Source organism: Patiria miniata, unplaced genomic scaffold (genome assembly GCF_015706575.1).
Source record: "Patiria miniata isolate m_02_andy unplaced genomic scaffold, ASM1570657v1 HiC_scaffold_7, whole genome shotgun sequence".
Taxonomy (NCBI): domain Eukaryota; kingdom Metazoa; phylum Echinodermata; class Asteroidea; order Valvatida; family Asterinidae; genus Patiria; species Patiria miniata.
The window spans coordinates 22,884,662-22,910,888 of record NW_024037074.1 but is presented as its reverse complement, the minus strand read 5'-3'; the positions used below and the strand labels follow the sequence as shown (position 1 = coordinate 22,910,888).

The 26,227-nt window shown below is 40.0% G+C and overlaps 1 protein-coding gene across 3 annotated transcripts in view; it reads left to right on the top strand.

Moving 5' to 3' along the window:
• The window catches only part of LOC119744685 (transient receptor potential cation channel subfamily M member-like 2), a 57,054-nt gene extending 38,073 nt beyond the window's left edge, over nucleotides 1-18,981 (top strand). Inside the window, exons 22-26 of one of the 3 annotated variants that reach the window (XM_038220753.1) lie at nucleotides 2,453-2,591; nucleotides 3,742-3,938; nucleotides 10,939-11,071; nucleotides 12,020-12,113; nucleotides 17,803-18,981. In XM_038220753.1, coding sequence (XP_038076681.1) covers nucleotides 2,453-2,591; nucleotides 3,742-3,938; nucleotides 10,939-11,071; nucleotides 12,020-12,113; nucleotides 17,803-17,961 — 722 coding nt within the window. In that variant the 3' untranslated portion in view covers nucleotides 17,962-18,981. Of the gene's footprint in view, nucleotides 1-2,452; nucleotides 2,592-3,741; nucleotides 3,939-10,938; nucleotides 11,072-12,019; nucleotides 12,114-13,730; nucleotides 14,173-17,802 lie in introns of those variants that run through there. The other 2 variants (XM_038220752.1, XM_038220751.1) reach the window with 2 other exon arrangements.
• The last annotated feature ends 7,246 nt before the right edge of the window (nucleotides 18,982-26,227 follow it).

Sequence of the window (26,227 nt, the reverse complement as noted above, 5' to 3'; positions counted from 1 at the left end):
GGGGTGGGTAAGGACAGATAGGGGAAGATAGGGTAGGTGGGTGTAGGGGGTTGGGGTAGGGAAGGGTCAGGGGAGGGGGAAGGAGATAGGGATTGCAGTTTGGGTGGGGTTTGGATGTGTAGGTGATAGGGTGGGGATGATTAGGGGAGGATGGAATGGGTGTGGGTAGGGGGTTGGGTGGGGGAGGGGGCGGGTTGGGGATGGGGTAAGGTTTTGGGATGGGGTAAGGTTTGGGGGAGGTGGTGATGGTGCTGTGTCTACATGTACATGTATACCCATTCTTGTTCTGCATTTGTGGCGACTACACAAGAGTTTTGCCATGGTAATACAAGTATGGGGACCAGAAGACACTGTTGGGGCTGCAAAAATCCACAACTGGGTCCTAATTACCCTAACAATGGAAAACTCCCCCATAATACAGTGACGGCTAACCTATATACACATGTATTTATTAGGTAATCTGTTGACTTTTTATGTTGACATTTAAAAACTGACCCCTACACCTAGGCACATCAACAAGAATCCTGATCCCCTTCCATCATGCCCATCCCCAACCCTACCTTCAGCCTCCCTTCCTGCCTTGGACAGCGAGCCATGGCGGCTTCGCCGTTCTAGTTAACTGTTACGCTATCTTCGGCCACTAGTACTAGTCTGTGGTGTGGTATGTGTTGTTTACCATTCACTTCGGTGTTTATTGATAAGGGAATAACTGTGTGCTTGGCTGGTTTTGAAACACTCTGTTTAAGACCAGTTGGAGTACAGATGCCGATTATTGCGATGTGGCTCAGAACGCAGCTGTGCCGGTGTATTGTGAATTTAGGACTATTAATACTGACTCACTGGTAGTATTGTGCATGCTTACGCGAGAGTTGTGAACGTTAAACTAATAAAATGCTAAAAGGCACCAGATTTCAAAGGAGACATTTGGTGACACTAGAAAAGTGTTTAAGACCACTACCTATTCCTATTGGTCGAGAGCCCATCCGGTGGGTGGTTTTAAACCACTGGTAAGAATTGTTTTGAACGAGCCTGTTATCAAGGTGGCTCCTGAATCAGGACAATTGATTTCTACTTTTCGAAAATGTAGTCTTTAAAGTTTAACGGTTTTGAAGTCCCCCCCCCCCCCCCCCCCCCCATTTAAAAAAAAAAATGAAGGCAGCCTCACAGCGACATCTTTACAACCTATAAAACCTATAAAAACCTATATTTCAATTTGGGAGGCTATTTTCTTTCTCTAACCCTAACCCCTTGAGCACTTTTACTAGAAAGTATCCTGAATACTCCAAAATCCACCGATTGTGTCATGCAAAAAAAAATTGGTGTTGGTGACTGCTCAGTATGGAGGTATTCTAAATCCATCCAAATCCCTCAGTGCTGCTAGGCTTACAATCCTGAATCCATCAAAATGCCCCTGTCTTCAATATGGATGTACATGTATCCTGAATCCGCCGAAATACTCCAATGATTAACTGGGGTGTGGATTTTGATGGATTCAGGTACGTTAGGGTTGTACAGTAGCCTATATAACCACTGAAAACCTATACTATTATCAACAGAAGTTTCTTGTGTTGGTAAATAAAAACAATGAAATTACCCGCTGACTAGCCCCTTGCAGTGTTCTCCAACTTTGAAAATTAAAGGTCGGTGTGCCGTCAAAAAGCGGAGGGGGGGGGGGGGCCCTATAGGGGCGCTCTTTGCTGTCATACATTTCTTTATGCTAGGGGCGCTATTTGCAGATGAACATGTAATTTATGTACGGATAGCAGCTTTTAGGCCATTTCTAATACAGTAACAGTTAAGTACAATACTGGCTCGGCATCATCTTTTTTAATACATCAGTGACCAGGGACTCTGAGGCAGTTTTGCCTTGAGACTTTTGACCTGATGGATTGCTACAATGGGCAGGCTTGTCATTTTGACAAATGTTCCATGTTACTGCTTTTGGCAGAGTTTCTGGCAAAAATTTACCCTGGAGGGTAAGGGTTGTCCCACTTGCTTATATTTTTTATTATTTTTTGATTTTTTTTTAAAGCATGGCGGCAACTTTTTAAGCAATGCGGCATCTTTTTAAGCTTTGCGGGTGCCTCAGAAAGCATGGCGGGTACAGGTTGGAGAACACTGCCTTGGTCGTGGTCTTCTCAGTTTGAGCCACTTCTAGCTGCCATGACCTTTAAAGGTCATGGCAGCTAGAAGTGGCTCAAACTATTACAGGGTTGATTTCGTTAACTTGATTTACATGTTGTTGAGTCTGCATTTGCAGTTTGGGTATTGGACTGACGCGACTTGCCGTGGGCATTTTCACTGGACTAGATTCCAAGGACATTTTAGCTGGATTCCAATTTGATTTCAGGGCATTGTGGATGCTGTACGGCATCATCTATATGAGAAGTTTGCTGGGCAATAAGCTGTAATGTAACCCATGGTTGAATTTCTCTCATACTTTGCTCCACAGGTGTAGACTGTGCCGTCGAGAATGCAGACAGTTCTATGCAGCGTTGCCCTCAGCATTCCTGGTTTGGGACCATCGTCCTTGCATTTTACCTCTTCACCAGTAACATTCTACTTCTTAATCTTCTCATCGCAATGCTCAAGTACGTAGGCTTTTCTTCGCAACGTTTTGAAATGACTGTGGACGTATGCAGAAAGTATTCGTCAACTCATATTGGGGGATTGTTATGATGCTAATTCCTGTGATATGATGAGTGTCACGTTATTAAGGTCATTATTTCTTTCCCGTGCCAACCGTGACTTCAGAGGACAGTGAAATTGGAGCATAGGACCTGCATACATTGGATACCTCAGACATTATACACAGACATCAGACAGACAGACAGACAGACAGACATCAGACAGCGTTGGATCTTTAAAATAGAATAATAATGTGTTTATTTTACAAACCTCCAACAACACAAGACATAGTCTACTCAACGCACACATGTCTGCTTATTGCGCAAGCATGATATTTTCAGACGTTAGCCTGAACTCAGACTTTTTAATTCTGAGAGACGTAATAGTCTGACTCTTAAATCTTTTGTCTGAAATCAGATTTTTGAATCTGAGAGAGTCATTTTCAGTATAAAAAGAAAAACATGTACGTCTTTCAGACCTTTCATCCAATTTTCAGACTTTTTTAAATTGACAATATCATCCCTGTTATGGTGCCACACCATTGCTTCTCAAAATTTATTTACTGATTAACCCTAACAGAACTCAACCCATCAAACCCCAACAGCATGCATCTGTCAGGATGGGTACAAGTACGCCTTAAACTGACAGTCTTTTACATTGGGTTTGAACAGCTCCAGAATCAAAGTCAGAAATATGTGTGTGCAGTTTCCCTTTCCCATATGTGATGCCATCAAGCTACATGAGTAATTGTCAGGAATTTTCATTTGGAGATACAGACCAAAATAGGGTCACTTCATCACATCACTTCATCACGTCTCTTTTGGTGTCCCGACTTCCATAATTTTTGAACTAAAGATGGTATCAGCACGCGGTTTTCACAGCAGTAATGCTGAGATTGTGCTCTTTTCAAATCTGTAATAAAAAGTGTTTTGACCGGGGTCGACTAACGACTCATTTAGCTTGATCGCATCACATATGGTGTTGGAATTTGCCAGGATGGGTATGGTTCCTAGTAAATCATGCAAGGGAGTTAGGGTTAATATCTTATTATTATATCAATTCTTGACAAATTGACAAAGTATTTTCCCCATACCTCCTTCTGTTCCTTTACAGTTACACCTTCCAGGCTATTCAGGATAACACAGATACCTTTTGGAAGTTCCAGCGCTACCAGTTAGTCAAGGAGTATTATCAGCGCCCTTCCGTCGTGCCACCGTTGATCATAGTGGTTCATGTCTACCAGATGGTACGATGGGCCTGGGACAAGTGTTTCCCTGGACATAAACTCTACAGGTCCCTCAATCTGATGAGTAAGTCAAAGACTCAAGAATTCACATCTTCATTTTGTCAATTTTTGCTAATGGCCTTTACAGATGCTATTGGTTGGTAGTTTGATACCTGATACTAGTAAGCAGGCATGCAACTTTTCCTCGGATCAGCTGATTTCCTCTTTTTTTACTTGCCATGTGTGTCATTGAAAATAGAAAAACACTGTACATAGTCTTGGAAAGATTTGAATTTCCTCTTTTTTTGTGACTTCCCGGTTGCATGCCTGAGTAAGTTAATAAAAATAAATGTGCTTATATATTGCTTTCCATGGTATCAACAATATTAGAGCGCTTTACAATTATTACCCTGTTCATCAGGCCATGGGACCATGCGGCAGCAGATATCAGCGCTCACAGGTACCCATTTATACTCCTTGGTGGAGAGAGGCAATTGTAGTAAAGTGTCTTGCCCAAGGGCACAAACACCATGTTCCTGGCAGGGTTCGAAACTGCGCACCTTCGTACATGAGTCAAACACCGTAACCTTTGGGCCATGGCGTTCTAAGTTGTTGTTATACTTGTAGAGTCTTTAAAAATGTGGAATTGAATACAACATATTTAAGTAGAGTGCAGAGGCCAGTGTTTGCTTTGATAAAGCCACATGAAAAGCATAATCACAGAAAAGTTCACCGAAAATAAAATCAAGAAAGAAGTTGCATTGAAACAAAAGGAATTCAAGATTTACATCTGTGTATACTTAGGCCAAACAAAATAGTTATGCTTCCCATTACATGGCATTTGAAAATAGGGAAGGTAGGTTGGGAATTTTTTTTTTTGGGGGGGGGGGAGGGATTTTTTGTGCACGATCATATGGAGGTGTCTACGTGTAGTCAAGGGTAAAAGGTAGTAATATGATGGTCGTCTCTTCTTTTTTTTCATTTTTCCCCCAAAAATGAAGGTAGGGGCTGTCAAAATAGGGTAATAACCGAAGCACAACTATTTTGTATTTTTTTTATTTGGCCTTACAGCTTGCCGGAACACATGCAAAGCACTAGATAAGAAAAAAGAAATGGAAATGCATGCCATTATGTCACAGACATGAAAACCATTATGGGGAGGTTGTACAAGCGATCAAATACGGTTAGCTTACTTGATAGGCCATCATTCGTGCGATCTTGTGAGGTCATTTTACGCAACTCACATCCGCTACGTGTGTAGACGTCGAGGATGCTACTTGTCAGTGTGAAACGCACAGGAAATTGTCAATTTTCACCCTCTTTTTCATAAATTATCATTCGATTGAAAGAGGATTAATTGCTGCAGTGCAATGTTTATATGCCACATGTGTTTCAAAACAGGATTAGTCAACAGATACAAGTCTTTCATCAGGCAGCCCCTTTGGATTACTGTTTTCACTGAAATGGATCTGATAACTAGTCCTATGTGTACACATTCACGATGCGAAACTACAGAATGGTCGCTAAATCAGTCAAGGCCGGTTAATAGTTGGCGCCGCGATGATAAACGTTGACGCTGATGATCACTGAATGCTGAGCCTTTTTCAGGCAGTTCATAGTCGTCGAGCAACGGTTATAAGAATACGCGCTTGGAAGCAATGGTTGATAACTATTCCTATGTGTACACATTCACGATGCGAAACTACAGAATGGTCGTTAAATCAGTCAAGGCCGGTTAATAGTTGGTGCCGCGATGATAAACGTTGACGCTGATGATCGCTGAACGCTGAGCCTTTTTCAGGCAGTTCATAGTCATCAAGGGACGATTGTAAGAATAGGTGCTCGGAAGCAACTGTTGGCAGCAGTTTATGCATACATGTATCCGTTCAGATGCAAAACCTCTTTAAAAGCTGAGGACACCTAGCTTTCAACTTTTGAACAAGCTTGTCACCAAATTTTAGGCCCAAAAAAAGGCTCAGGTTTCTGGTCTGCGCGCGTCGCCTTAGCCATGCGCGTCAGCAAAATTAAAAATTTTTTTTTTCAATGTAAGATGATGTCTCACAACCGCCAAACTCACTGGTTTGACTGGAATCCTGCTGCTGCACAATTTTAACGTGTTTTTACAACTCTTTAGATGGGGTTACGATCGAGTACCGGTATAAGCTTCATGTGGCCTCTCTGGGTTCCCATACATTTGGCACTAAATTTAGTCGGGCACCATTTTTGCAGTCATCAGCCGACATTTAAAAGAAAAAACAAGTAAAAAAAAAAAAAGTTGCGTCGCCGCACCACTTTTAGGGCATGCTCCATACCAGAAACCGAAAACTTTTTTTTTGGCCTTACAACCTTTGTTTTTTTACTACAGAATGGCAAAATGTGGTAAGCATTTTGTGGGAAAACCCCACAAGTGGAACTCCCTGTACTTGGGTCGTTTGGCCCAAGCTTTAATCCGCTACTGGTTTGTCTGTAGATTACAATATACATTTGTACCTGGTATTTGTTTGTGTTGTCTGGTTCCTTGTTGTACCGTTTGTTGTTGCTGTGAACACTTTTTTTCTATAGTGCACATAACCTCTTTGTGCACTAAATCTAGGTAGCCAGTTGTACAAATGTATGCTTGCTTTTTTGTCAATGCTTGTCACCCTGGGATAACAGCGATGAGTCGTTTTTTCAAAGAATTGGGACTATTCAAACAAATTGGAATGTCTTTTATTAGGCAAAAAAAAAAACAAAAACATGTTTAGCGTCCTGCCTCTTTGACAAAAAGGAAGGAGGAGGCCCTTTTTTTTTTTTTTTTTCTTTTCAAAATGGCCGCCCGACACATTTTTCAAGACAACGCGGCCGGGCTATTTTTCAAGATGGTTACCAGCTTTTTTCAAAATGGCCCCCACTTGGACTCAGGAAATGACATATTGGCTTCTTATGGGCAAGATGCAACAGAAAATGAGACCAAAATGATGTAACTATGCAGAACCGAACATCTCTTCTGCGCAGAGATCGTTGAAATTTATCAATTTTTGTCTTTTAAAAAAAAAAAAAAAAAAAAAAAAGGAGGCGGCCTCTAAAAAGGAAGCGGGCGGGGACGCTAAACCTTTTTTTTTTTTTTACTTCGCCTTATGTGACTGGGTAAAAAAGTGGGGTTTCCCCCTGTTACCCTAAGAATGGGCTTATTACTCAACAGCAACAATAACAATTGTTCCACATTTCTTGAAAAAACGGTAGTACAGTTAACAAAAAACAGTCAGTAGTTCTCACTTTGTTGAAGAATGCGACATGCTTGATAATCAGTCTGAGCGTAACCGGACATTTTGGTCAGGCTAATGTACATTCTAAAATTTTAGCAATTTTTGGTGAGCTGCGAAGCAGATGCAAGCCTACAGTATACAAATACATCTTTCCGTCCGTCCGTCTGTCCGTCTGTCCATCATTTCTCGGGCTGACCGGCCGTCCGCATTCAGATTTCAATGTTGAGATTTTTGCTTCTGGCTACTTAAGAGAGGGTGTGGGGTGGGTAGGGGAGGGTGGGGTGGGGTGGATGGGAGAGGGTTGGGGGTTGGTGAGGGCAGTGATGTGGTACATGCAAATACATACATGTATAAGGGCATTTGATCTTTTGGTTAGTACGATCTTTTAGTTAGTAGGGTGGGGGAGGGTGGGGGTGTGGATTTTGGGAAGGGTGGGGGAAGTGTGGCGATTGTGGTAATTTGGTACATGTACATGTACATTCATGTAAGGGCATTTGTTGAATTAAGTTGGCATTTAAAAAAAACAGCCCTCATACCTTGGTTTACCATCCTGAATCCTGATCCTCTTCCATCATGCCCTCCCCTAACCCTACCGTCAGCCTCCCTTCCGGCCTTTGGCAGCAAGCCATTGGCGGTTTCGCCATTCTATTTTGTTTGGGTTTTTTGGGGGAGGGGGGGCCCTACTGATGAGAAGAGGGAAATGTGGTATTTTATGGGCGAACCCTGAAAATTGGAGGTCCTTGGCTAGAGCCTGTAAGACCCATGCTTAAATCCACTACTGATTGTCAGTAGATTTATAGCCGGTCGAGTGTTGTCTAGCTCCTCGTGGCTTATTAGTCTGCTGAAACAGCTCTTTTTTTTTTGTTAAGATTTTTCTTCTTCTTTTTCTTTTCAGACTCTTTTCTATAGGGTTTGTACACATTTTTCTTCCACCAATACACTTCGGCACTTTCATAAATCTGATCAGCTTCAGACTTGGCACACACAGATATATGTAGACCACCACCCACAGATGGTCGTCAAAGATTTTGGTCGTGATGACGTCATCGTGTGTCACATGGCGTCACATTAATGATCCATTTTTTGAGACCCAATATCTGTGGAAATGCGTGTCCGATTGGGTTAAAACTTGGTATACACGTACATAGACAGGGACGTCATGGTAAAGTCATCACATGTCATCATTACATGTCATGTGACGTCACATTAAAGGGATATTTTTCTAAGGCCTACATGTATATACAACTATACCGGTAGGTCCGATTTGGTTGTAAATTGGTAGGTACCTAGACAGGGATGTGTTTGAAAACTGAAATGACGCCATGTTGACGTTGTCATATGTCATGTGACGTCATATTAAGGGGCATTTTTCTAAGGTTTATATCTATAGAACTATGTAGACCTGCCGATGTGATTGTAACTTGGTGTACATACCTAAACCGAGATGTGTAATGTACGAAGATGAAATTTGAAGTGATGTCATAACGACGTCATCACGTCACAGAGTCATTTCAAACAGCGGCGTTTGTTCACGTGTCAAACACATTTCTAGTTTATTTTGTTGTGTATATTTTTCTGCTGTAGTGCACTGACCCTCTTTGTGTACTAGATTTAGATCGCCAGTTGTATGCTTGCTTTTTCCCCATGCTTGTGACACCGTTATGCATGCTTGTTTGAGTGATTGCTTTGAATGCATTAGAGTCAGTCAGTACCAGTTTCGTTTTCAAGAATTGGGACTATTCAAACGAATCGTAATGTCTTTCATTATGTGCCCGGGTAAAAAGGTGGGGTTTCCCCCCTGTTACCCTACAAAGGGACTTAGTAAACAGCAACAATAACAGTTCTTCCAAATTTCTTGATAAACCGGTGCTATTAACAAAAGACCATCACTTGGTTCAAGCATGCGAAACAGTTCATAATCGATCACGATGTTGGTTCTGCAGGTCTTGTATTTATTTCTTCTGTAGTTGGTGGATTGTGTTTTGCACACCATATGACAACTTGTTATTTATTTTGTTTATTTATTCATTTGGGTTGTTTTTTTTTGAGGGGGGGGGGGATTTAGGGGGACATTTGCCATTTCTGTAAAGGGGAGAACAAAAGCCTTTTTTTGTTGATAAATCAATTATCATAGAGACCCTAGTCCATAACTCATTGGGGCGTAATTGGTATTTACATGTATACACTTTTTACTATTGAAGCAGAATAAATGCTGTTAGACATGATTTTCAGCATGCAGAATTTGAAAAACATATCTATTAGTCTTTCGCCTTTTCAGCTGTGTCCACTTTGCCGTGGAACTGCCCAGTGTATAAGTTCATGGCTTGACAATGAGAGATAGCTATTGGCTTTTGTACAGCTGCAATAGGCATGCCCCATACCTTGTGTGCAATCACTGCTATTGATGTAAAATCACCATGATGACTCCCTAACATGGCCACTTCAAAATGTTCTATAGACCCAAAATGAGGGTACACAGAGTACAAATATAACATGGTTTGAGGGTGAATAGTTGATATTATAACACCTCACCCACAGATTCTGTGTCTTGATTGGCCGAGAGCGAGTCACATGTTACTTTCTAATTTTGCTATCTTTCTGTGCACGGCCAAAAGTACTATGTAAACCCGTAGCAACCAAAGTACTATACCATTAGCAACCAAAGTACTATTTCCACGGCGCGGTATTTGTGTGCAAATGGATGCTGGTGTGCGCGTAGTGCATATTGTTCCAAAGAGAGAGCGCTGCAGACTTGGGTTCAAACATTTCTTGAAGGGGTAGTTTGGAAGAGAGAAATACATTTTCCACCAATTTTGTATTGAAATTGAAGTTTTTTTCAACAGTGTTCAGATTAAAATAATTTAAAATATTAAAATCAAGCAGAATCTGTGGGTGAAGTGTTATAAAACAAATATTGAATGCTTCGAGTGGTGTAGTAAAACTAGCCTCCCGAGGTGATCCATGGACCATTCTATTTTCCCTCGGCTTCACCTCGGGAAAATAGAATGGTCCATGGATCACCTCGGGAGGCTAGTTTTACTACACCACTGGAAGCATTCAATATTTGTATATTAGCTCGCCGAGGTATTCGAAGTTGACAAACTAGTTTCGCCAAGGGAACAGGTTTGTCAACTTCCAATACTGAGAGATGCTCACATCTATATCCCCCCCCCCCCCGAAATAAACCATGTTATAATTGTTTTACTATACCTCATACATAATTGCCAATTTTCCTGTTGCAGTATGGACCTTGCGGGCATATCTTTAGAGAAACTAGTCCAGCTCACCAGAAGAATATTAACATTGCTCACCCGCCGAAAATGTTCATTTTGTTTGCAATACAGTAACTCCTAAGAGTTCATACGACATTGTGGACAACTTTTCCTTAGCACAAGAGGCGTCTTTATTGTTCACAATATTCTCCAGTTCAACAACATTGAACTCGGGAAAATGCTAATTAACATTTAAGGATGCGAACATCGTATGTAGCTAGATAAGGCGATGTTCGCGCGTGCGTAATACACCCAAGCGAAAGTTTTGTGATTGCTTCGTAAATCACATGCGTAGTAGACTGCCGCACTGGTAACCCGTGCGACAGTTTACTACCAATGCATAATTACCCTGTGCGTGAATAATCACGCGCGCTTGGTAAATAGCAAAATAGGATCTGGCATGTGATGTTGAATGGACCAGTGACTAGGCTCTTGATCATGAATATGTATGAGCTATAGTAATGTGGACTAATGTATATCACAGGTGGACAAGGACCTGTCCCCAGTGAGGGCGCTCTATGAAAAGGGTCCATCGCGAATCTGTTTACGTCTCTGTCATATTTTGCAGAGAGGGAGTTGCGGCAGGACAAGCAGATTGAGATCTCAACATGGGAGGAGGTGAAAGGTGAAGACTATTTGGCAGAGATGAAGCGACAAGCTCATCAGGAATCCAACAAGCGAATAAAACAAACTGATGAGAGGTAAGTCCATTGCATGATATCTAACAGAGCATCGGGGAAAAAAAGGTGTTTTAAGTGGGACAAAATATATCCAAAATGCAGTTGTGTGTTCTTTACTTAAAAAAAAAAACTTTGGGAGATTGGGGGAGGCAACTGTGGCAGTTTTTAAAAAAAAATTCCAATTTTGCCCTGCTGACTTTTGGATTCCCATGAGAGGAGTGGAATGGAGACCTAGGAGACATGAAAGAGAAGCATCCGAAGGCATGGTTTTTAAATTCAGAAATGTGCTTAAATTTTTTGATTATAATTTTTTATCAACTTTGATTAGAACCATTTTATGTTTTTATCAGCTGATATGACACATTTAGGTACGTTAAAGCTATAGTCCATCATTTAAAAGTAACTGGCGTAATTATTGTTGAAAAACATACTTGGTTGAAAGATAGTAAGGGAACACTAAACTCCCTGTGAAATTATTCTTTCTGGCAAGCTGTCATTTTGAAGTAATCAACGAAAGAAGGCCAAATTTAAATTAGAAGTTTGTTTTGTTATTCGGCGAAGCGCGCGCAAGCATTGGCACGACGCACAGGCACGCGCGGTTGCTATAATTCGTCGGATCATCGCGTAGCTGTGTGCGACATTGCGTAGCTGCAATCGGCTCAGTGAGAACGTGTCTCCGTTGCTGAATTCAGGCCCAATTCAAAACATGATTCAGCAACTTTTGATTTGAAATTGAGATCCTAGAATGCTGTTTTTCTCGGAATATACCGGTACAGCTGAAGCTGAGCTGAAACTTCGTCAGGTTAGTTGTTCAGTACCCTTCTTTAGATTTTGAGCACTTTTGTTGCTTCAAACGAACAAAATGCACAAATTACAAATGATGGACTATATCTTTAAGGGAACAATATGGAAGTTTATTTGAACTCTTTCAAGATGATGCTGATTTCATTCTTGTGTAATCTGAAACAGGCTTGAGGCTTTGTCATCCAAAATGACCATATACTTTCAAGGTGGGAAGCTTAACAAAGCGATGGAAGGACGCTTTAACATCATGGAAGCACAGGTATGTCAAAGTGAAGAAGTCCGGTATAGATTCCATCGATAAACCTGTTTACGGAATCTCTCAGTTGCCAATAGAATAAAATAATTCATGTTAAATAAATGTCCGTGGCCAGTTGCTTCTACAAGTCACTTGGTGGTCGGTCGGTCAGTTGGTCTGTCTGTCTGTCTTCGAAAATTGACCAAATTTATTTCACCAAAAAATGGACCAAATGCTTGCCGTGGTCATATAAATAGACTCTTGTCAAAAGCTTTTGTTTCGATTGATGCGCGTCTATTTAGCATATGAAGTGAGATTCCTACACCGAGCCAGAGCTTATTGTGCAATGGCGATTGTTGATTATTTGAAAGCTGTGAATTTTGCAAAACCTACTGTCCAAGTTTACACGATTTCTTTGTCAATGAAAGAAACCTCACTGGTTGTTAACAGTTTAACGAGTGGTCAAATTCAGAGAAAATAAATAAAAGACCATACATGTCATGTTGAGCCATGAAGCCAGTGTTGTAGTCAAGTACCAAGTACTGCCGAGTACTTAGGTTGCCGAGTACAAGTACCTCTGAGTACAAGTACAGGTCTCCGAGTACCGGTACTTGTACTTCCGAGTACGAGTGCGAGTACTTGTACTTCCGAGTACGAGTACGGCAAATGGTTCATTGTGCGTAATAGGCCCAGGCCAAGTCAGACTGACACTCAGACGCACTCACTGCTAGTTTTGAAATGTGTTTGTCCTGACATGCACAGAGAAAAATCAGAAAACTTTGATTTATCCACAAGCCAATCAACCATTTCCAACTGAAAGTATCAATAAAATAAGGCTGTGATAAGTCATGCTATACCATTTCTTTTCCCCGAGTACTGCTATTCAAGTACAAGGACTTTGACGATCAAGACAATTTTGTCATGTTGAGTAGGAGTACTTTGCTGCCCGAGTGCTAGTTCCGTCATTTTGTGTACGAGTACTTTGACATTTGAGTACGAGTACTCCAAAAAAAGAACTTGAGTAGTACTCGGGTACGAGTATCGAGTACGAGTACATGTACTACAATACTGCATGAAGCACTACTCGGATAATTCATTAGGAGACAAAAAATATCGTAGCGTGATTTACTATTGGGTTCTTGTCCTCCTAATCCAGCCAAACAAAGGGAAAGTAGACAAACACAGGGTTTCCGAGTCATAAAAAACTCTGATTGATTTCTTCATACAAACACCAGAACAGCTTCACTGCAATCATTGTGCAAATGAACAAGCTTACAAACACACCGCTGATTCCTAGCATATTACAAGGACTGAACTTTATATACAATGTAATAAACTTAACTTGCTAGACTGATTCTTTAACCTTACAATTCCCAAAAGTCTATAAATTGCTCTGTTTCATCTTAAGTGGGGTCAGGGAACCAGACTACAAGAGCATGATTGGTTTTCTTGGTTATTCAAACATCTTCAAGCCCAAAACGTGAAAAAAGTCAGTTTAACAATATTTGCTATAACACACTAATCCTCCAAATCCATTTTTTTCTGAAAAGTGCAGCAAAAGCAAATGTTGTACATTCCCTTTAAAGCGAAAAAAAACATTGCTTTAGAACATGATGAAAAAGATTTCTCGCTACTGTACAGATTGCCAACGTGGAGCGCCTGGTCAAAAGTCTGAGTGGTGCCGGCATGTCATTGGACACTAGCGATAGCGCACATCAGTCCTCAAGTCATTTGCAGGTCCTAAGACATCACCCAGAATCCTACCCACTGAAGAGAAGCAAGTCGGCAACTATAAGATGAAATAATGAGCCTACAGAAAACAGAGACTATGTTAGGACGGTTTGACGCGCTACAGGAAGTTATTGAAAATCGAGGATTGAAAAAGTCCTCAATAGAACAAAAAAAAGTTCCCCCCATAAAGTAAAGCATACATCAAGGGCCAAAGTGTCAATTGTAATATTGGAATTATTAAAGAAGCTATCCTTCCATTTCTTAGTGAAATTATACCCTTTCAGTTGGAATTACTGCTATACTAAAATATGTTGTTTTGCGTCTTTGGTCTTGGGGGGGGGGGGGGTATTGGTCCTGGTATTCTGAAATGTGCTCTAGTTGTTTTGGTTTTTTTTGTCTCTAAAATGTGTTTACCATAAAATGATAATAGTTGGAAAGAAATTTGCAACTCATAAAAAACTCTGATTGATTTCTGCATACAAACACCAGAAAAGCTTCACTGCAGTCAACGTGCAACTGAACAAGCCTACAAACAATGACAAACACACCGCTGATTCCCAGCATATTGCAAAGACTGAACTTTATATACAATGTAATAAACTTAACTCGCGCTGGAGTCTTACCAAACCCTTCCCGCATTAACCGAACAAAAGAACCCCACTAGAGTAGTCTATTTACAGAAATTAATTTCTTGAGCAGGCACACCCACCAACGAAACTAGGTCAGCACTCCTTGTAGACAAACTACGCCAAACAAAACTATAAAAGATACTATGTAAACTGTCTGTTACACTTTTTATACATGAAGTTAAAGGGAAGATACAACATTTGCAAACACCCCCAAAAACCTGAAATGATCAAATTATCATGAAATGCCTTACTGAATTGTTGGGGAATGACAGTCTAAAGCATCCTGTAAAATCGTGGCTCCTGGTGTGCCGACATTCTAAGAAAAACTGTATATTTCCAACGCTGGTCGGCCGACCGGCGTTGGAAAAAACGCTGGTCGGCCGACTAGCGTTGGAAAAAACGCTGGTCGGCCGACGCTGGTCGGTCCAACGCTGGTCGGTCCACCGCTGGTCGGTTCAACGCTGGTCGGCCGACCAGCGTTGGAAAAAATGTGTTTTTTTTCAAAAACTGCTCCTAGTTTTTCTATTTAGTTATTCCGCATTTTTTTCCAATTGATTACACACCTGTGAAGGGGTACAAGCCTGCTAGACTGATTCTTTAACCTTACAATTCCCCAAAGTCTATAAATTGCTCTGTTTCATCTTAAGTGGGGTCAGGGAACCAGACTACAAGAGCATGATTGGTTTTCTTGGTTTTTCAAGCATCTTCAAACCCAAAACATGAAACAAGTCATTTTTACAATATTTGCTATAACATACTAATCCTCCAAATCCATTTATTTCTGAAAATTGCAGCAAAAGCAAATGTTGTACATTCCCTTTAAAGCGAAAAAACATTGCTTTACAACATGATGAAAAAGATTTCTCGCTACTGTGCAGATTGCCAATGTGGAGCGCCTGGTCAAAAGTCTGAGTGGTGCCGGCATGTCATCGGACACTAGCGATAGCGCACATCAGTCCTCAAGTCATTTGCAGGTCCTAAGACATCACCCAGAATCCTACCCACTGATAAAAAGCAAGTCGGCAACTATAAGATGAAATAATGAGCCTACAGAAAACAGAGATGCTGTTATGTATCTCAAGACCATAGTAAGAAGAGGAAAGAATTCTTCAAGTTGCTCTCTTCCTGTGTTTTTTCCCATTTCACCTAAAAAAATAAATTTTGGTTATTAAGCCATTAGCAGCTGTACTACGTTGTATTGCATTTTATCTATTCACTGATGGATCCATCAAACTATGTTTGGGCGGTTTGACGCGCTACAGGAAGTTATTGAAAATTGAGGATTGAAAATGTCCTCAATAGAACAAAAATGTGTTTTTTTTCTCATAAAGTAAAGCATACAAATCGACAAAAATATCAGTAAAAACCAAATCAACTATGAGTTTAATAGCACGGGTAAAGCAACATCAAGGGCCAAAGTGTCAATTGTAATATTGAAATTATTAAAGAAGTCAGCCTTCCATTTTTTTTTTAGTGAAATTATACCCTTTCAGTTGGAATTACTGCTTTACTAAAATCTGTTGTTTTGTGACTTTGGTCTCGGGGGTGGGGGGGGGTATTGGTCCTGGTATTCTGAAATGTGCTCTAGTTGTTTTGGGTTTTTTTTTCTCTAAAAGGTGTTTACCATAAAATGATAATAGTTGGAAAGATCAGTAAAAGGAAGAATACAAATGAGCACACAACTATATCTTGACCACTAGCAGTTTTCCTGTAATTAGGGTAAATGAATTTATGGATACAAAATTTGTTCCTCAAAGATTTAGCTGTGGACCGTACATGTCATGTTGAGCCATGAAGCCAGTGTTGTAGTCAAGTACCAAGTACTGCCGAGTACTTACGTTGCCGAGTACAAGTACCTCTGAGTACAAGTACAGGTCTCCGAGTACCAGTACTTGTACTTCCGAGTACGAGTACCAGTACTTGTACTTCCAGGTACAAGTACTTGTACTTCCGAGTACGAGTACGGCAAATGGTTCATTGTGTGTAATTGGCCCAATAAAGTCAGACTGATACTCAGAAAACTTCGATTTATCCACAAGCCAATCAACCATTTCCAACTGAAAGTATCAATAAAATAAGGCTGTGATAAGTCAAGCTATACCATTTCTTTTCCCCGAGTACTGCTATTCGAGTACAAGGACTTTGACGATTGAGAAAATTTTGTCATGTTGAGTAGGAGTACTTTGCTGCCCGAGTGCTAGTTCCGTCATTTCGTGTACGAGTACTTTGACATTTGAGTACGAGTACTCCAAAAAAAAGAACTTAAGTAGTACTCGGGTACGAGTACCGAGTACGAGTACTACAACACTGCATGAAGCACTGCTCGGGTAATCCATTAGGAGACAAAAAATATCGTACCGTGATTTACTATTGGGTTCTTGTCCTCCTAATCCAGCCAAACGCAGGGAAAGTGGACAAACACAGGATTTGCAACTCATAAAAAACTCTGATTGATTTCTGCATACAAACACCAGAACAGCTTCACTGCAGTCAACGTGCAACTGAACAAGCCTACAAACAATGTCAAACACACCGCTGATTCCCAGCATATTGCAAAGACTGAACTTTATATACAATGTAATAAACTTAACTCGCGCTGGAGTCTTACCAAACCCTTCCCGCATTAACCGAACAAAAGAACCCCACTAAAGTAGTCTATTTACAGAAATTAATTTCTTGAGCAGGCACACTCACCAACTAAACTAGGTCAGCACTCCTTGTAGACAAACTACGCCAAACAAAACTATAAAAGATACTAATGTAAACTGTCTGTTACACTTTTGATACATGAAGTTAAAGGAAGATACAACATTTGCAAACATCACAAAAACGAAATGATCAAATTATCACGAAATGCCTTACTGAATTGTTGGGGAATGACAGTCTAAAGCATCCTGTAAAATCGTGGCTCCTGATGTGCTGACATTTTAAAGAAAAACTGTATATATGTATTTCCAATGCTGGTCGGCTGACCAGCATTGGAATTTGTGTTTCAAAAACTGCTCCTTTCCGCATTGTTTTTGCAATTGATTACACACCGGTGAAGGGGTACAAGCGTGCTAGACTGATTCTTTAACCTTACAATTCCCCAAAGTCTATAAATTGCTCTGTTTCATCTTAAGTGGGGTCAGGGAACCAGACTACGAGAGCATGATTAGTTTTCTTGATTTTTCAAGCATCTTCAAGCCCAATATGTGAAACAAGTCAGTTTAACAATATTTGCTATAACATACTAATCCTCCAAATCCATTTATTTCTGAAAATTGCAGCAAAAGCAAATGTTGTACATTCCCTTTAAAGTGAAAAAACATTGCTTTACAACATGATGAAAAAGATTTCTCGCTACTGTGCAGATTGCCAATGTGGAGCGCCTGGTCAAAAGTCTGAGTGGTTCCGGCATGTCATCGGACAGTAGCGATAGCGCACATCAGTCCTCAAGTCATTTGCAGGTCCTAAGACATCACCCAGAATCCTACCCACTGATAAAAAGCAAGTCGGCAACTATAAGATGAAATAATGAGCCTACAGAAAACAGAGATGCTGTTATGTTTCTCAAGACCATAGCAAGAAGAGGAAAGAATTCTTCAAGTTCCTTTCTTCCTGTGTTTTTTTCCCCATTTCACCTCAAAAAATAAATTTTGGTTATTAAGCCATTAGCAGCTGTACTACATTGTATTACATTTTATCTATTCACTGAAGAATCCATCAAACTATGTTTGGGCGGTTTGATGCGCTACAGGAAGTAATTGAAAATTGAGGATTGAAAATGTCCTCAATAGAACAAAAACGTTTTTTTCCCCCATAAAGTAAAGCATACAAATCGACAAAAATATCAGTAGAAACCAAATCAACTAAGTTGAATAGCACGGGTAAAGCAACATAAGGGCTGAAGTGTCAATTGTAATATTAGAATTATTAAAAAAGCTATCCTTCCAATTTTTTAGTGAAATTATACCCTGTCAGTGGGAATTACTGCTATACTAAAATCTGTTTTGCGACTTTGGTCTGGGGGATTGGTCGAATAACCTTTTTGGCTGAAATGTGCTCTAGTTGCTCTGACCATACCCCACTTTCATCATACATCACCCCACTATTTTAACAATAGAAAAACATCACCCCAGAAGAGAATCTTTAGAAAAAGGGACAATGGGAACACAATGCTATCACCCCACAATTCCGTCTGGCCGGATTGTAAATTTTGGTATTTTTGGTCTCTAAAATGTGTTGACCATAGAATGATATTAGTTGGAAAGATCAGTATTGGTAGAATACAAATGAGCACACAGCTATATCTTGACCACTTGCAGTTATCCTGTAATAAGGGTAAATGAATGTAGGGATACAAAATTTGTTTCTCAAAGATTTAGCTGTGGGAGTGTTTAATAGTATCACATGTATCATATTTCGAAAAACTTAGGTTACTTGACATGCATTATGTGCAATTGACGCTTGTTTGATGTACATGGTGAGTTAAACAAAAGTGGAATCCAAGCCCCCAAAAATACATTTCATATTTAAAAACATATGTAGCACCAAACATAATAAGGATTGGAAAGCCAATTTCAGACGCTACTTTTTAGATGAAAAAAATTACTGAAATTGCTCAACCATTCAAAGAATATCACTATTTAAACGCAATGACCCTAAAACCTGTTTCGTCCAAACAAACAGCAGTTTAGTGTGTATTCTGACTGTTTGGAACAACAAAGAAAAATGACACAGATACTTGTTTCAACAACTGTAGTACACAATATTTTTATTCACAACCCTGGTTAGGCAAACAGTATGATTGATAAAATCCCCTTTTTTTTTTTTTTTTTTTTTTTAAAGATGGGCCTTCGAAAGGACTTTGTTGAATACATGTATTTTGAACTTTTAAACTGAGGTGTTATCGCTGGTGATGATTGAAAATAATTGTGACGACGATTCTTGAAATCGCATTTTTAGACGAAAGATGCTTTAGGGTCATTGTGTTTAAATGGTGCTATTCTTTGAATGGATTGAGCAATTTCAGTTATGTTTTCATCTAAAGGCAGCTTATGAAATTGGCTTTCCAGTCATTATTATGTTTGGTGCTACATATTTCTTTTAAATATGAAATATAATTTTTGGGGTTCGGGTTCCGCTTTTTTTTTTACTCACCCTGTACGTCGATGGTCTTATCATTCTACCTCCATGGTCTTAACTAGTGTTGAATTTCTGTAAAAAGGAATTGGCTTAAAAAAGGTGTTTGGCAATGTTGTTTGCCCAACATTGGTATGAAATTTTCTAAATTGTTGGTTAACTCGGGTAAAAATTGACCAACTTTGGGACGAATTTGCCCAAGAGTAGGGCTATTTTGTGTAGACAGTAGGTATGTCAACCAACATTAGCTAAATAACCAGGTTGTCCGTATTTGTTTTGTTTTTGTGTAGAACTTCATAATAGGGTGTGTAAATAACAACACAAATTAAAGCAAAATGTTGAATTGACGATCTCAGAATGAATGGCATCTGTTTACAATGGAAAAGATCTTTCTTATGCAGTTGTGTGACTCAAGGAAACAGTTTTGTCTTTCATCATTTTTTGTCGGAGAGGAATATGATGCATGCATCAAAAAAGGGTAATTCTGCCGGTGTAAATTTGAAACACTGCCACGTTTTGTAATTATCCTTGCTTTATGCTTGTGTCACATTGGGTAGGGTTAGTTTGTATAATTGCAATGGGTATTACAGAAACATTGAACAGTGTAGATTCCTTGAGGGACACGGCATGCACGTAGTGCAGGTGGAAAAAGTTGAAAAGTGCCAAATCTATCCTTCCGATTGGAATAACAGTGAAATCTCGATAAGTCAAAACCTGTTAACTCAGAAACCCTTCTAACTCGAAGTAAAAACTTATTCCCGTCAATTGTTGTTGAATAGAAAATCCATTGGATAACTCATAACTCTGCTTAGCTCAAAATTTGAGCCGATTCCCCTGAGGGTTGACTTATCGAGATTCCACTTTACCTCCGTACTGAAATACTTTGTCTTGCCATTTTGGTCTTTAGCTTTGAGGATTTTTCAGGTTGCCTTCATGAAATAATACATAGGAACATTATGATGCAATTGTATTATCAAGAAAAACAAATTCAGTGCTCCGTATGAATCACGTGATCTATTAAATCAACTTTCATGTTTGAGAGAGGAATGCAATGCGTGCATGTACAGTTAATGATTACAAACGTAATGTGTATTTTAGGAAGTTATATTGTTATTTTTCAATGACGTAGGAGTATTTCGTATATTTTTCTAGTGATGAGTATATCAAGAGAATGAACATTTTGTATATATAGCTTCTTGAAAGAAAGAAAGAATTTTGTTGCGTATGGAATCGCAAGTACACAGTATTATAGTTCTGTTTAACTTGTAGAAACAAAATAAATAGTTTATAGGCCTAGTCAAGTATATTCAATGTCCATAGTCTTTCGCTTTTAAAAGTTACAACAGTAGATTTTATATATTACATTTCTTGATTTTTTTTGTGTTAAATAATGCGCCATAGCCAGGTTTTTTTTTATAGCATACAAAATATATTTAGTTTTATATGACACTTGAAAGTTTTTAGAGTGTGCTACGTTAAAATATTTTTGTAGTATGCGTTTACATTCTTCAAGAGGTTTTACTAAATGTTCATAAAATTAGACCGAAAGAGAAAATGTAAAATGTAGCGTACAAGTAACGAATTCAGCGCATCCATTGCGTATGAGATACGTATGAGTTGCGTATGCAGTGCACAACATTATTTTTTGGGCTGCGAATAGGTCAGTATGCAGTGCGCATGCCGAGCGTATTCCGGACGCACCCGACTTATGCCGACCGCATGCTTGACGCACTTCTGAGCGTATTCCCGCCGCATTTCTGCCGCTCGCCGTTCAGCGTGCGTTGCATCTGCGCTGCAAGTACGCTATGTATACGTCCAATACAGGCGGCTCATATGCTGACGGGGTGCGTCACGAACACATAGCGTACTCGTAACGCACTCGACCGATGCGGGACCGATGCGCTGCGTATTTATAACTTATGACCTGCGTAACAGCGTACGCAGCTTAGTTTTGTGCATGCCCAAAACTATCCTGCGTACTGGGTCGTACCATGTGTATATCTGCGTACATAAAACCTACACAACACGATAGAGATGCATATGAGGTGCGTATTGTGCGTACGACTGCGTATGAAAAAAATGTCAATGCGCAACTCATAAGGAATTAGGATACGCAGAAGTGTGACGGGCCCTTAGGCCTTTGAAACCTCCCGATTCCGAATCGGCGTGATGCCATCTCGGCATCCAAGGAGAATGACTTTATGCAATTTATATACGTTGTATATTTGTGCTCATTTTATATGCCTTTAAAATAATTATGATCAGTAATATTTATAGAGTACAAATAAGCAATTTACATGTACTTGTTTTGAAGTACATGTATGCGAAAAAAAAAAGGTTTGGAATCAGCAGGTTTAATAAAGTGACCAAGAAACCACCCCAAAAGATTGTTCCACTTTACAATTCCATTTTCCAATTTCCATTTTACAAAAAGTTGGTGCAACTCGTCTGATTACAAAATAGCACCGGGGCCATAAATGTCTTGAAGCAGCCCAAACTGGGGTCCCCTTTCGGTGTTATGGCTATTTCTTTCGTTGTGCTATAAAGAAATTTGTGAAACAAATATGAGTGACGAAAAAAAATATCAAAATCCGGTCTTCGACCTGGCAAGAAATCCGCTTTCCATTTCGTTTCTTTCATTATTATGCGTCTACTTTTTGTTTTCACGTGCGCTCATCACAAAAGTCTGTATCCGGGTTCAGACAAACTGAATGCACTTTCGAGAATTCCTATCCATTCATAATAGAATTCTGTTCCATTTGAGAGGCGAATGCCAACCCAATCCCCCCCCCAAAAAAAAAATTCAAAGGAAGGATCCGGTTTGGTAACAATTTGGTGCCTATTGGTGATCACAAATCGTGAAATTGAATCCCCCAGTGGTAAATGACCTCGGTCGATAACAAGTCTGTCATAGTGGCCGCCGCTAAGCTGTTGACAACCATCAAGCAAATCATTGTCACTCAGTTTTTCTGGGCAATCTCTCTAACTACAGTTTGTTTCCAAGTCGGTCAACAGTATATAGGTTGGTAACATTTCATTCATGTTCCCTGTATCCAATAACAGTACTGAACATGGGCGTCGCCAGGATTTTTTCTAAAGGGGGGCAAAACAAGTTTTGTTTGCCAAAAAAATGCTTGTATTTCTCAACACATTCTAGATTTATCAGTTTTAGAGGGGGACAGGGACATTTTGCCCCCCCCCCCCCGCCCCCAACTCATTAAATTTACACCACTTTGTCTTCCCGTCTCTTTTTTCTTTTCTTTTTTCTTTTTCTTTTTTCTTCCTTTTTTTTGTTTTTTTTGGTCTTTTTTTGCTTTTCCGGGGGGGGGGGGGGCAAGTGCCCCTCCCCCCCCCTCGCGACGCCAATGGTACTGAATGATAATGTGTGTTTTTTGTGCAAAAGAAACCAGACTATTTTCCTTCCAGCCTCGCTTTCGTTACGTTGATTTGAATGGGGAAAAATCACGATGGCCGCAACATGATAAGGCCAAAAAAAAAAAAGTCTCCGGTTTCTGGTATGGAGCTTGCCCAAAAAGTGGTGCGGCGACGCGGCTTTTTTTTTTTTTTTTACCCGACTTTTTTGCTTCAAATGTCGGCTGATGACTGCAAATGGTGCCCGACTAAACTTACTGCAAATATATGGGAGTCCAGAGAGGCCACATAAAGCTTATTCTCGATCCTAACCCCATCTAAAAACACGTTAAAATTGTGCAGCAGCAGGATTCCAGTCAAACCAGTGAGTTTGGCGGGTTTGAGACATCATCTTTCATTGAAAAAAAAAACTTTTTCATTTTGCCGACGCGCATGGCTACGGCGACGCGCGCGCATACCAGAAACCGGAGACTTTTTTTTTTTGGCCTAATGGTCTATTGTGGGAAGGAGGCTGCCAAGCTTTCTACGTTGGACTTGAAAGTCAAAAGCGGTGATATTGAGAATTTGCGACATCTTAAAGGTAATGGACACCACAAAAAAAAGTGTTTTCGCCGACTTAAGAAACAATAATACAACAAAACTGAAACATGCATGCAGGATACAAAACTAAGCTGCTGAAATATGAGCTCAATATTAGATATCAATACTGTTTTAAACAAAATTGTGAAAATGCATCTGCCTGTTTTTCGACGCAACATTATGGTTTCCTTTGAAAGCCCTCGCAAAATGTTCCAAAACTTTTGACATGCACCCGTCTCGTGGTTCGGATCACTGTTTTTTCACTCTTGAAAATTGTTCCTGGTCACGGCGGATTCCGAGATTCATCCCAAAAAATGGATTTGAGGCTTTGCATGGCGAAGATAGGTATTAAGACATGCAGTTGTGTAATCAAGAAAAAACCGTCTGCAATTATGTGGTCAAGTCCCCCCCCCCCCCCAAAAAAAATGGATCAGCTTTCATGTTTGAGATACGAATGTGATGTAGCTTGCGCAGTAAATATACATTATTATTTGGTATCATGATTATTATTATTTGCACTCTCTAGATAGTATTTCAAATGATTGAACATGTTGATACTTAAAGAACTTTATGTGTGTATGACTCTCTATAGTATGTATACTATACTATAGTTCCGATTAACTTATAGAAAACATACAAAGGTTAAGTTTCAACAGCAGATTCTTAAAGATATATTTATTGCATTTTGTCTTGCAATAATGTTTATTCCTGAATATATTCTACCAACACTCTTGGTGACACCTTGAGTATTTTGCTAGCCGTTTTTATGCTGCGTTTAATTTTGTTTACCTGTAGTGCACCGACCTTTGCATTCCAGTTGCTAAATACCTATTTTAACCCTGACCGGGTTTCACTGTTCACGCATGGTTTCTTCATAGTTTCTGTGCCTTTCAGTGGCGTAGCAAGGTAATTGTTGTAAAACAAATTGTTTGTGTGTGTGTGGGGGGGGGGGGGGGGGGGGTAGCCGAGAAAAGGGCACTTACCCATCCTTGCTGAAAGGTAGATAGGGTTTTCAGAAGAGGAAGGTCTGCTTGCCCAGTTAAGGAAGAGGAAGCTGTCTATGTATGGACATTGGAAGCGCCGATCAGATAGCCTATTGCAGATGACACTAGAAGGAGAAGTAGAAGGGAAGGCCAGGCCAGGACGTAGGAAAACAGGATGGATCGATAACATCAGGAAGTGGACGGATGGAGGAATGGCCGTGGCAAGAGCAAAGGCACACAAGAGAATGCCGACGGTTCTTTGAGGACTATGGCAAAACAGCAGCAGCAGCAGATAGGGTTTTGTCACCGGTCACTTGGCCTCCCTAAAGTCAAAAAGTAATAACCCTATGCAGACTGGTCCGCCAACAATTAAGATGCATGGCTGCCTCGATCAGCAAAGATAATAAATTTCAAGAAAATGACGACCAGATCATTACTTTTGGTTCTTGATTGATTTTAGTGTATAGTATCAAACTTTACTCTACGGCGATATAGTTTCATAACGACACATTTTAAAGATCTTTTCCATAACTAAAAAGGATGTCGTCAGTGATGGTCACCGATACTGTCTTGAGGTGGTAGCCAATTTAGTGTTTCTGATATATGAGAACAAAGGGTAACATCGTGCAGTTTTGGAATCAGCAGGTTATAAGAGACCAAGAAACCACCCTCCCCCGAAAAAAAATGTTTGAATTGTAAAACCGGGTGATCGGTCGTCGGACATCTTGCCCGTACGTCCTGTCAACGGCAAACGTGGACGTCATTTTGAAAGCCATATTGGATTTCAAAAAAGGAAAGTGGGCCAATCTTTGAGTGACCATTAAAATAAATATGAAAATATAAAACACTGGATTATATATCACACTGTTAGAAAGGGCCTATTAAGTAGCACGTATATTATGCTGAAGGCCATCTTGGCGGCAATTTAAGATACCTCAATTTCCTCAAGAATGCCGAGGTAGCATTATACGGATTCGGAATCAGCAGGTCTAAAAGACCTAGAAACCATCAAGAGCCCGTACGTGAACGGTTAAAAACCGGGTTAGGTCGTTGTTGGACTATATTGCGCTTTGTGCTTGCTTACTTATGTCAGTGCTTGTCTTATTCTTGTTTGATGAATTATTGTTCTGGTTGTGTTAAGCTAAGGTTGATCAATACCTATTTAGTTTTCAAAGAGTTCTGTTCAACCGAATCGGGATGTCCATACTTCATTATGTTCAGGGAAGTGGGATCTCCACCATTACCCTCAAATTTGTCCGTAAGAAGAACACAAAAGATATTGTTTCAATTTCCGATTCCATTTTCCAAATTCCATTTTCTAAAAGGTTGGTGAGACTCGTCCGATTACAAAATAAAACCGGGGCATGAATGACTTGAAGCAGTTAACTGGGGTCCCATTCAGTCTTTTTTCGTCTGTCGTGCGATAAAGTAATTTGTTGAACAAAATATGAGTGACGAAAAATTCCAAATCCGGTCTTTGACCACAATTAACTTAAGACCTGGCAGGAAAACCGCTTTCCCTTTCGTTTCTTTCATTATTATAGCTAGGTATAGGCTACTATAGGTTTTCATCATCACAAAAGCATGTATCCGGGTTCAGACAAAGTTAACGCACCGCCAGAATTCCTTTCCATTCATAATGGAATCCCTGACCTCCCTCCCGCCAGAAAAAAAAAAATCAAAGAAAGATCCGGTTCTGCATAACAATTTGGTTGACATT